Source organism: Myxine glutinosa, chromosome 2 (assembly GCF_964187855.1).
Source record: "Myxine glutinosa chromosome 2, kmMyxGlut1.1, whole genome shotgun sequence".
Taxonomy (NCBI): Eukaryota; Metazoa; Chordata; class Myxini; order Myxiniformes; family Myxinidae; genus Myxine; species Myxine glutinosa.
Window position 1 is genome coordinate 122,218,154 of NC_136262.1, and position 13,142 is coordinate 122,231,295.

The following is a 13,142-nucleotide window of genomic DNA, read 5'->3' on the forward strand; positions in this document are numbered from 1 at the left end:
TGTTCTATGACCCCCTTGTCCTAAAAGTTTTTTAAATTAATTTTTATGCTTCTGCAGACAAAGTCATGTTTTCAGGTTGTCTGTTGGTATAAATATATATTATGATGAAATGATGAAGTCATTAGATTGTGGGGTCAAGAGGTCAAAGGTCAGAATTAGTACAAGTTTGTATAATGTGAAAAAACGGATTAGATTGTGGGGTCAAGAGGTCAAAGGTCAGACTTAGTACAAGTATGTATAATGATGTAAAGATAAACGGATTCGATTGTGGGTGTCAAGAGGTCAAAAGTTCTGTTCGGTAAAAATTGTGTTACTGCGGTAACTTATGAATGAACCATTGATGGGATTTTGACCAAGCTGGGTATAAGTATATATTATGATGCAAAGATGAACTGATTATAAGTTGGTGTCACAGGTCAGAGGTCATGTCAGGTAAAATGTTATACTTGAGAAAAGCTGAAGGGTTTTAAATGAAACTTGGTACAAGTATGTACAATGATGTAATAGTTTGGGTGGAGGCGTATCGGTAGATGTCGCGACATCGCCGTTCAAATTCAATTTGTTTTTTTGTTTTTTTGATTCACAGCTGATTTTGGGTTGGCCAGAACATTTGGACTTCCCCTGAAGCCAATGACTCCAAAGGTTGTGACTCTCTGGTGAGTTTGTAACATCGTGTTAATGATCAATTGTCCGATTCAAACTTGAGCGGGGCGGGGTGTTCATGATAAACTGATATCATGCATCCAGGTATTGGGGAATGGTGGGGGACAAGCACACATTGAAAAAAAGAACTGCAAATCCATTTGTGTTTAACATCAAGTGATTTATTAATTTTTTCTTGTTCATAATTTATTTTTTTAATTCTGCAGATTTTCATGACCAGTAAATGAAGAAGAGATGCCAGTTTAAGTTATTTATATATATATATATATATGAGAATTTTACACCCGGTGACCTTTGAAAGCTAAACTTTATCCTTTACTTTGTTTCACCTCCTCGTAGGTACCGTGCACCAGAATTGCTTCTGGGCTCCAGGAAGCAGACAACCGCAATCGATATGTGGTGAGCATTACACTTTGTGGTTCTCTGGTAAGGTTCGTTGTCAGTTTCTCTTTGACAAGTATTGATGGAGGTATACCAACCACTGTGGGAAGGCTTTGAAGAAGGTACTTCGTGCCTGGAAGGTCGCGTCGCCCCTCCTCTCACAGTGGTTCGCCGACCTCTCAGTTTGTGGTTGAGAAAATTTAATGTCCTTTCAGAGGTTGGTTATTAGCCCCCATTGGACTTGGTCCGAAACAGGGGCTTATGGATTTGGTCTCGTCCGTCCATCCATGTGTCCGTGCGTCCGCAACCATATCTCGGAGATGCATGGACCGATTTTTTTCATACTTGGCAAAACGACAATGCATGACGGTATACGTATGCACGTCATATTGTTTCGGAATGCGATCAAAGATGGCCGACTGGCGGCCATTTTAGTTGTAAAAAACCCAATGTTGAACACGTCCTCAACCATTTCTCAGACATGCATTTTCCGATGCTTTGCACACACATAACGAATGATGACTTGCATATGCACATCATTTCTTTTCGAGAACAGATCCAAGATGGCCGAATGGCGGCGATTTTGTTACTTAAACATATCCCCAACCATTTATTGAACATGCAAGGTCCAATTTTATTCAAACTTGGCACAAGCAGAGCACATGACTGCATATACGTACAGTTCACTTTATTTTCCGATTGATTTTTTTCGATTCGATTTCGATTTCGATCCGATCCGATTTTCCGATTTTCCGATCAAAGAAGGCCGACTTTTTAGACTGGCAGTCATTTTAGTTGTGAAAAATCCGATATTGATCACGTCCTCAACCATTTCTCGGACATGTATTTACCGATCTTGTTCAAATTTGGCACACAGATAAGGAATGATGAGTTACATATGCATGTCCTTTTTTCGAGATGAGATCTAAGATGGCCGACTGGCAGCGATTTTGTTACTTAAACGTGTTCCCATCCATTTCTTAGACATGCATGGACCGATTTTCTTCAAAATTGGTACGAAGACAACACATGAGAGTATACATATGCAGATGATTTTGTTTTGCCATCCGTCCAAAGATGGCCGACTGACGACCTTTAACTCAGTACAGCAAAACTTACTAAAAACCATGATGGGGGCAATGACATTTTACGTCTTTTTCTTCTTCTTCAAGTTAGGGTTAAGGTGTGTGGTTGGCGGTGCGAATTCTGGATCAGATATGTGGTTACATGTCTTTTGTGGTTATATGATGCTGTGAATGGAGTGGTTTTGTTGAATAAGATGGGATTCTTGGTTTACTTTTGCCTGTATTACCATCGTTTTTGTAGACTTGTGGGCCCATTGGTCCCTCATTGGTCTTTATGGCCTTGTAGCATACCTGCCTGCTGTAGTGCTTGAGCATGAGCTCACCTTTCAACAAGCACAGATGTGATTGGGAGGGGTAAAGCGGAGGGGGATGTATTATACGTTTGTTATTATTGCCAAATCATGCCACTATTATTATTGTTGTTATAATTATTAGTATTAATATATGCTTTGTTACAATGTTATCATTATTTGCGTTGTTAGCCTGTCTCCCGCTATTTGCGATCGATCGTGTGTGTGCATGCGTGCGTGTGTGCATGCGTGCGCGCTGTAACTTTTTTACCATCTGGGTTTGTCATCAAATTTTCAACAAAGCTTTATTATGAGACTATGGAGAAGCCAAATTAATAAGTTTGGTAAAGGGTTAAAAGGTCAAAGGTCGTCTTAGTCGCCTAAAATCATCCATTTTCATCCAATTCACTTCCGAGGTCGGCAAATTGAATACCAGCTTGCTGGGATGAAATGATCCCGGTGTGTACCCCGGTTTAGAATAGGTACACCGTATCCCTGCGCATCGTAAGAGGCGACTAAGGGTTGGCGTCAGGAAGGGCATCCGGCCATAGAAACATTGCCTCAAACAGGGAACCATGATTGTCATGGGGCCCGCAAGGCTAACCCCCGCTCTAGCGGAGGAAAAATGGCCTTAAAAGGATTATTCATTTTAATCATTCATTCATTCACTTGAAATTCTAATTCAGTAATTGAGCTTTGTCATCGAGCTTTATTTTGAGAAGATGGAAAAGACAAATTAATAATATGGTATTAAGGTCAAAGGTCAGCGACATAAAATTTAGCAATACAATTCAATAATTGCCAGCATCACAAAACGACCGGGAGAACTTATCTTTGAGGAAATCGGCGGATACGAAAATCGGCACAACCAAGCTCAAGGAACCGGGATCGGAAGTCCCGAATCTTCGATCTCTCTGACTTGTATACTGGGAACATACAATCAACAACAACAACATGCATTTTAAGGCCATTTTCCCTGCTAGAGCGGGGGTTAGCTTTGCGGTCCCCATGACAATCTTCTCCATCTTGCCCTATTTTCTGCATCTCTCCTTGTCAACCCCCTTGCCTGCATTTCTTCTTCCACCATCTTTGGCCAAGTCTTTCTCGGTCTTCCCCGTCCTCTACTTCCTTCTACATTCATATCCATCACTCTTCTCAACCAGTCACTTTCATCCTTCCTCAACACATGACCAAACCATCTCAACCTGTTCCTCTTCACAACATCAATCACAGGCTCTATTCCCATCATTTTTCGCAATTCATCATTTGTCTTCCCCTCTTTCAACGTTACTCCGCACATCCATCGAACCATTCGCATTTCCACCCTTTCCAACCTTCGTTGCTGCTCGACGTTCATTACCCATGTCTCGCTCCCATAAATCATAACACTTCTCACAGATGCAGCATACACCTTTCCCCTTCAGCTTCAACGACACTCCGCTCCTCATCAGCACGCCACTCAGTTCCCGAAACTTCTTCCATGCACATCTCACTCGAGCAACCGTTGCCGAGTCTGATCCACCTTCTCCATTCAGCATGTCTCCGAGGTAGCAAAATGTTTTCACACCTTCCAGCTTCACGCCGTCTCCAAGATCCAACTCAACATTTCCTCCATCTGCAGCTCCCTCTGTGCACACCTTACATTTGAATGTAGCTGCCACACTGGTTAATGACCCTCTCAGACCACTACATTTTTGATGAACCCACTCAGCGCATATTGTACATTGAATGGAGTTCACTCCGACACCCTTCCTGCACACAGCACAGGGCCACTTCCCAGTTCTTTCCACCTCACCACATGCTTTACCACTTGCCATCACCTTCGTCTTTCCGATATTCACCTTCAGACCTGTTGTCTCCATACATTCCTTCCACTTGTTCATCTTTTCCTTCAGTCCATCCATACTTTCCGCAATCAACACCAGATCATCTGCATACAACAACTCCCACGGTAAACCCTCCTTTACGTTCTGAGCCAGCACCTCCATCACAGCTACAAATAGTAGTGGACTTAGTACCGACCCCTGATGCACTCCCACCTTCACCTCAAACTCACCACTGTTCCCGTCCTTCGTCCTTACAGCTGTGCGCGCTCTTTTGTACATTGCCATCACTACTCTGATCAACCATTCCTCCACTCCTAACTTCCTCAATGCCCATGTCAATACTTTGCGTGGAACCCTATCGAATGCTTTCTCCAGATCAACAAACCCAAGAAACAACTTCTTCCTCTTCTCCATGTACTTCTCCTGCAACTGCCTCACAATGAAAAGCGCGTCTGTCGTTCCTCTTCCTGGCATGAATCCAAACTGCATTTCGTCGATCTTCACTTTCTTCCTTATCCTCCTCTCCAACACCCTTTCCAATACCTTCATTCCATGCTCCAATAACTTTATCGCTCGGTACGAGCCACACTCTAGAGGGTCACCTTTCCCCTTGTATAGAGGGACGAGGGTACTCAGTTCCCAAATCCACTGGAATGCGGCCTTCTTTCACCGCCAGATTACAGATCTCTGTCATTCTCTTCACACCCCAACTTCCTGCTGCCTTCAACATATCTCCCACAACTCCCGTCGGCCCTCCCGCTTTTCTACTCTTCATTGCTTTTATCGCTTCCTCAACTTCCTTCTCAGTTATCTTCTCTGCCGGTCCTAAAACTGGGTTACTCTCTATGTTGCCATCCCATTCATTCTCTGTATTCAACAGCATTTCCATATATCTTTTCCATCTTCCTTTAATTCCATCTGGGTCCACAACGATTTGTCCCACTTCATCCTTCAAGCAACTCACCCCCATCACATCACACCTCTCTTTCGCTATCTGCTTTGCAATCCTGAATACTGCTCTCTGACCCTCTTCCGAATCCAAGCATTCTCCGAACATTTTCCTACATGCCTCCTGCGCCTTTGCTACCTTTTTCTTTGCAGCCTTCTTGACTTTCATGCTCTGCTGTTTCTGCGCCCATACCCTTCGCCTTCTGCCACTCCTTGAACTTCTTCCTCTTCTCGTCAATCCTCTTTCCAACTTCATCATCCCACCACCATGTTTCCGAGTGCCTCGGTGGTCCTTTTGTCCATCCACATACCTCACCAATGGCTCCCAACAGACTATCTTTCATTGACATCCAACCACTTTCAAGCTCAACCACATCATCCTCTACCCTACTCAGCCTCTCTTTTAATGCCTCCCTTACTGTCACCTCTTTCAACCTCATATGGTAACATACAATATGGTAACATATTGTATGGTAACATACAATATGGTACAATATGGTAACATACAATATAACATATGGTAACATACAATCATCAATTTTCATTCGATTGACATAAAGTTTTAAAGAATTTGCATATTTGGTCACTGAATTGGTTCACCAATCAAAAGCTAGAATCCGTATGTTTTCTAATTTATTTTTAGATCAAAAGGACAAAGGTCAATGTTGAATAAAATTGTCAGTTTTCATCTGATTGATTTGAAATTTGAGCAGGGTTTGCTTTTTGGGACACTGTGAAGCATGTTGTTTTTGAGGTCAAAAGGTCAAGATTGCCCAAAATTGTGAATGTTTATGCCTCCGTTCCCGAAGGTGGCCAGAGGCATTGTTTTTGGGTTGTCCGTCCGTCCTTCCGTACGGGCTAAACCTTGTTTTTCTCAGCAACCATATGTCCGATTGAGACGAAACTTTCAGGGTGGGAGTGACACCCATGCACAATGTTTTATGGTAATTGTGACATCTTCGGTCATGCGGTTTGGCCGCCATCTTGGATTAAACGCAAATAATTCAAAAATTATTTCTCGGAAACCGCAGAATGGAATTTTTTAAAACCTGGCACAGTCAAATACTCCCAATGGGGAACAAAAGCATGATAATGATGACATCATAGGTGAAGTGGTATACCAGCCATAAATGTTTTAATCGAATTCCTTATCCTAAAAATCTGAAATTGCATACACATGATCTATGACCCATTTGTATTGAAATATTAAATTTATGACATCATGGGTCACATGGTTTGACAGCCATATTGGATTTAACCTAAAACCTTAAAAAAAAAAACATCTTCTCCTGAACCACCAAGTTGATCGACTTGAAACTACTTGCGTGTGTCATTGACTAGGCACGGAGATTAAAAGATGATCACGAAAACATCATTGGTCACATGGTGTGGCAGCCATATTGGATTGAAGGAAAATATAAATAATTATATGTCTGAAACCGCTCAACCTATTGATGCAAAATTTTACAAATGTCATCTAACACCATTGTTGCATATAGTTTGAAAATGATGACGTCGTAGGTCATGTGGTTTGGCAGCCATCTTGGATAGAAAAACTAACTTTATCAGATCAACACAAAACTTCACAAACGTGATCTCCTACCCATACATATGCAGTGTGTACATTTTCTAAGGTCATATGTCATGTGGTGTGGCAGCCATATTAGCTTGAAAGCCGATAAGTAAAAAAATCCTTTCTCTGAAACCGCTTCACCGATCGATGTGAAACATGTCATGGCTGGTGAAAATGTGATAGTTGAGAACAGCTGAAGGGATTTAAATCAAACTTGTTTATTTTAGGACAGTGAATGAGGGCATCTACCTGTGACATACGGAGACATTGGCGACACAGTCACATTGCTATAGTTTGTATTTTTTAAGCCGTTTTCGTTATGTTTACGCATACGGAAGAAGTCTGAATATAAAGCGGACGTGGACGAGCTTTGCATTTTCAGATGCTTTCGAGTTTATTTTCCCCCGTCGCACCGCAGAGCGAAAAGGGGACTATGGTTTGTCCGTGCGTGCGTAAGCGAAGTACCAACTTCTAATCTGGTGTGTGGGTGCAACTCGTCATAAGGAAGAACGCTATTAAAAATTTGGTCGCCACGTCAAAATCCAAGATGGCCACCACCATATATATGTCTGAACCTTGTGAGCGAAATATCTTGAAATATAAACGAACTACTAACTTCTAATCTGGTGTGTGGGTGTATCTACTCATAAGGAAGAACGCTATTGAAAATTGGGTTGCCACGTCAAAATCCAAGATGGCCACCACCATATATATATATGTCTAAAACTTGTGAGCGAAATATCTTGAAATATAAACGAACTACTAACTTCTAATCTGGTGTGTGGGTGTATCTACGCACAAGGAAGAACGCTATTGAAAATTGGGTCGCCACGTCAAAATCCAAGATGGCCGCCTTGCGTCTTCCACTTTGTCAACTCACATCACTTCACCGACGGGAGACCTAGGCGTAACGCTTGTTATGTAATTGGAATGCCATGCCATTGAAGGACCAGTTAACCTGCTCTATACATCTTAACATGGCGTGCGTTTAAAACATGGGAATTCTTCCGGATTCTTTCGAGTTAATTATCACCTCAGGATATCATGACGATCACTTTGGTGTTTCACATTCCACATCCGAAAGCTCCAGTAGAACTCCACCAAAAACATGCCTCACGTACACAACTCATCCATTTATACCAGATGATTTCCTTTTTTAAATTATTCATCACTTTGCCACAATGGCGAGGCTTACAGAAGAGCAACATCGAACTGACAGTGGGTTAGCGCAGCAACAACTGGGCACAACCAGCAAGGGCATTAAGGAACAGGAAATGGAGGAGATAAAGGATGGAGGTAAGTGAGAGGAAACACAGAAAGCAGCAATGAGGGGGTTGGTGGTGATGAAAGTTGATTTTTATTTTTTATACCTAACTGTTGTAGTTTATAAAACGACCGTGGCGCACTAACCTCTTCTTCATTGGGGTGGTCATACTGTGTGGCACCACATACCTTGTAAACATTCACAGTAAATTTGTTTCAGCTAGCGGTGACAAGATTACCATGTCCTTTGCCAGGGCCCTCGGATGTATTCTGGCTGAGCTCCTGGCACACAAACCGCTGCTACCTGGATCTTCAGACCTCCAGCAAATCGACCTGGTCATCCAGCTTCTGGGAACGCCAAATGACCAGATTTGGCCTGTAAGGGAATTTTTTGTTCCTGTTTAATGAGTCACTGTGAATGGTGTTGTTGTTGTTGTTGTTGTTTCTCTTTCAGTTATCCTCCTGGGAGGAGAGACTTATTGTTTTTCCTCTTTCTTATTTCTTTCTAATTACAACTGGAACTGCACTCTGTAAAGCACATACCTCTGCCAGGTTGAACAGTTTACATTACATATACCGCCATTTGGCCAGATCTGCATACGTACCTGAACGAAAATCGAATCGGCTTGTTCTTATCACTTACCCAATTCATCCACCAAATTTCATCCGAATCCGTCCATAACTTTTTGAGATATCCTGCTCACAGACAGACAAACAAACAGACAAACAAACAGGGGTGAATGCATAACCTCAGTGCACCTTTGGGTGGTGGAGGTAACCACACACCATTCCTTAATTTTTCATCAAATCCTCTTTAAATTTGGGATGGGGCTATACACTGGTACAATACATACAGATCCAAAACTTGGGATGGAGACATACCACACGTTCCGCATGGATATGGCCGTGCCACATGTGCAAACCGTACTGACAGCACCAACATTCTTTAGAGTCTGGTGCATCAAGTCATATATATACAATTACAACACAAGAACAACAACAGGCATTTTAAAGGCCATTTTCCCTGCAAGAGCGGGGGTTAGCCATAGCGGGGCGGGGGTCAAGTCATATATACATATACATATACATATTTATATACATATACATATACATCTACCAATTGAAGAAAGTTCCAAAGCACCATAAAAAAATTGCACAAAATTAGATAAAAATAAAATGGTCAGCCAACGTGCCTTGACATGTTCCCCAGTTTACCCGTGAATATCCGGAATTTGCACATGCATACTGTGCACTGCCGCACGGATTGCCATGCACGTGTACCGAGTCACGTGACAGAGCTACACGTGGTACTGAGCAAATTGCAACGCAGCACGATTCCGATGAACCATGTCAGCTGTGAAAAAGATTTTTATTGACGTCTCAATGTCATGAACGTGATGCTACACCTTTCCGGAAGTGGATGTGTCCACATGCTATGGTCATGCTTGAGACAGGAACACCACAAACCGTTATAGCTAGGTGTTTTGGTGTTCATCACAACACGATGCGGTCATTCTGGAAACGTTATCGACCAACTGGCAACATCAGAGACCGTTCACGTTCTGGGTGACAACGTGTGATGTCAGGTAACCAAGATACCCATATCCAGTTTGTGCACCTTCGAGATCGGTTCTTGAAACCTCGCAGCATCCCTGGGTTGCGTCCATTCGGTGCCAGAACTGTCAGGAATCGGTTAAGCGAGCATAACACCCAAGCATGACTACCAACATATGTCCGACTTCATTGCCATGTCATCGACATGCGTGCATAGCTTGGTGTAGACAACGTCTGAGGTTCAGGAGACAAGATTGGGCTGCTGTCCTCTTTACAGATGAGTCGAAAGGTGGATGGAGGTTATGTTTTCACCCCTGTCTGTTTGTTTGTTTGTTTGCCTGTGAACAAGATATCTCAAAAAGTTATGGAGGGATTTAGACGAAACTTGTTGGACAGGTTGTGTGTGCGACAAAGGAAGAATCGATTCAATTTTGGTGAAAATTCGGATCCGGCTAGTAGAATTTTGTAAGTGATTCTTAACCATTGGGAGGTAGGGACAAAAACGATACATAGCAGGATATCTCAAAAAGTTGTGGACGGATTTGGACGAAACTTGGTGGAGAGTTTGGGTGTCCGACAAGGTAAAATATATTCAATTGTAGTGAAGATCTGTATATGGATTCGGATATGAAAATTATTAAATTTTTTAAGTGAATCTTCACCATTGGGAGATTGGGCCAAAAATGATACATAGCAGGATATCTCAAAAAGTTATGGACGGATGATTTTGATGAAATGTGATTCTGTATTGTGATTTTCTGGTCTACTCTGGGATACAAAATGTAAACTGTTTACCTGATGGAGGTATGCTCTCGACTGAGTGCCGTTCTCGTTTCCATATTTGATTATCTTTGTATAAAACATTGCATGTTGGGAGTGCAGTGTCACATGATACTTGGTTTTGTTGGACATGTACTGTAAGAATGTGTAATAATTCCACCTTACAGTCAGAATCAAAGCACTTTTTTCACTGCAAGCTGGAAATCGGAATGGAAATTGGGATTCATTTTGTGGATATCAGCTTTCATTTAAAGTTGGACGAGCATTTTAACTTTCAACATCCAGTCCACTTTCCCTACAGGGATTCTCGAAATTGCCAGCAGTGCGTGGTTGCCAGTTACGACGACAGCCTTACAACAACCTGCGACATCGCCTCCCATGGCTTTCTGAGGCCGGTCTTCGTCTCCTGCACATGCTCTTTATGTATGACCCCGGGAAAAGGTAGGGAAATGTTGTGCGGAAAGGGAATTGCAAAGGGGGAGGTGGGGAGAGGTTCCCCATAGAGTGAAATGGATTATTGAGGGTTTGTAGCGATGATTGGTGCTGAATGATTGTTTACTTTTCTTCATACAGAGCCACAGCAGAAGATGCATTGGAAAGTTCCTATTTCAAAGAAAACCCACTGCGTACGTTTGTTATCCATGCTCTGTGATTGTTTTGTGATCTCACAGTGATTTTCTTTGTGTACCTGTACACAAAGGGGTCTCCGCTATAAGTCTCCCCACTATCTGTTGTTTCACATACAATTCCAGAAGTTATTTTGGGAAAATTTTCATTTTTCATCCAACAATTAATTCCCTGCACTAAACGTCCATTGGATGGAAGACCGGTAACTAGGTGTCCCACCCCACAATGCTTTGCGTACCAGCTTCCCAGCGTTCCACCCCACAATGCACTACGTCCTGTCCCATTCACACCATGCATTGTTGGATTTAACGCCTCCTGCTTACTCTACAGTACTGTAATGTATTTTATCTTTGTGTACCTGACCGCAGTAATCGTTGAACAACGAGTGGTAAATTAAGTGGCAACGAGAAGGGTGAACCTGCACGTAAGCGGCAACGGAGTAGTGTAACTCTGGATGTCAAATTACACATAGTGGGACGAAATAAGAATGGTGAACGACCAGCCGATGTTGCTTGCTATCGTGGTTTGCTGCCGACGGCTGTTCAAACTATTTTAAAGAACGCCAAGGAGGGCCTTGCGGACGCCACGTGTGACGCGCGTAGCAGGAGCGGCGACCACGGGAGCTCTTGGTGAGATCATGTGTGGACACCACAAAGGGGTCGCAACACGAGGGGCTTCGTGGCACGAGTGTCTGGTTTCCCAGCACAAGATTGTGTGCTGGCACAAAGACTGGAGCCTGAGTCCTGGGGAAACCAAGCCGATTTGTGGGAAGGATAATTTAGAGGGTGAAGGAATGACGTAGGCAGCTTGACAGAGAAGATTAGCGATTTTCAAGGAGTAAGACTAAATTATCATTATAAAATCGTCATAAAGATATGTAAAGTAAGATGTAAAGGTGTTTGTGTTTTTAAAACCTGTTTAATTTATTGTATTTTTCCTTTTTTTTGGTGTTTTATACGGATTTTTTGTTGTACAAGATATAAACCAAGTGTTGGAATGCATTCCCCCCATAATTGCACTAATCCTTATTGGGAGACATTCCCCGCTATCTGTTTCGTTACAAGTCCAACTTTTCTGGAACGCACCTTGAAAATAATAGCGAGGACCTCCTGTAGTATTATTCATTCTCTCACACCAGTCTTTCAAACCATCCCAATAATCTCCCACTAACTATTCTTTGGTCCTTCCTCGCTGCATGGAAAAGAACCCACTGACGTGATGACCGTTGTTGTTTTATTTAACTAAACGCTGAGTTATTGCTTCGTTTAAACATTCTTTTTTTCGTCATTCTTTTTATGTTAACTTGACCCCTAAAGTAGTTGCTACGTCTTGGGTGCGAGTTCTAAATTGTTTGAAATATCCATGATTGTCACATGTGTGAAAATGAGCAGTTTCATTCCTTTTTCAGCCTGCGACCCCAAGCTGATGCCGACATTTCCGCACCATCGTAACCAGCAAAGTGGCGCTGGACCAGGGGAGCGACCGGCCAAGCGTCGGAAACTCTGAACGATGGGACGGCTTGGTGTCGCACCTTCCTTTAGACTCCGAGGTCCATGATTTGTAAAGGCTTCTTCGTCACTCACGAGATATCCAATTGGAGCTCACGTCTGCCTTTGCCATTTGCTTGCTTCTCATCGGTGTACACAAGCTTACGATTATTCCAGTGTGTGTGAGAATGGTTTATATTTCTAGCTCATGGAATATTCTATTTCACAGTTCAACTGTGTGCATCGACGGTCTATTAGCGAGGACACTGGACTAGGGAATTATAGAGTTTGTGGGTTCAAATCCGGCTGAGGGCAGCACTATTCGGAGTTGGGATGGTATTTCTCAGGAAGTCATGTCTCGGAAATGCTCCGTCACTGTTGGATCACCATTAAAATCCAGATTGATACCTTCAGGGTATTGATCACCTACCTGCTCCTCTGGTTCCACGCAGCATTAATCCAATCACCATATTTCGCTTGTATTCCTTACCCTTGTTACACTTCCTTCTCAATGATCATGTCGTTGCAATTTAAAGATGAACTAGAACTGACACTTTATAACTGCTGGCAGTGATGACCGGTTTCCTCCGCCTTCCCGTTTTGATAAAACCCCGCTTTGATACAACCCCGCTTTGATACAACCCCGCTTTGATACAACCCCGTTT

At 42.7% G+C, this 13,142-nt stretch overlaps 1 protein-coding gene across 5 annotated transcripts in view; it reads left to right on the top strand.

The window, feature by feature from the left end:
- The window catches only part of CDK10 (cyclin dependent kinase 10), a 74,615-nt gene extending 61,703 nt beyond the window's left edge, over positions 1-12,912 (top strand). For all 5 annotated transcript variants that reach the window (XM_078771575.1, XM_078771576.1, XM_068107222.2 and 2 more), the window contains 6 exons: positions 587-656; positions 1,003-1,062; positions 8,284-8,407; positions 10,665-10,804; positions 10,937-10,989; positions 12,399-12,912. In XM_078771575.1, the coding sequence (XP_078627701.1) occupies positions 587-656; positions 1,003-1,062; positions 8,284-8,407; positions 10,665-10,804; positions 10,937-10,989; positions 12,399-12,496 (545 nt within the window). In that variant the 3' untranslated portion in view covers positions 12,497-12,912. The remainder of the gene's footprint in view (positions 1-586; positions 657-1,002; positions 1,063-8,283; positions 8,408-10,664; positions 10,805-10,936; positions 10,990-12,398) is intronic.
- The last annotated feature ends 230 nt before the right edge of the window (positions 12,913-13,142 follow it).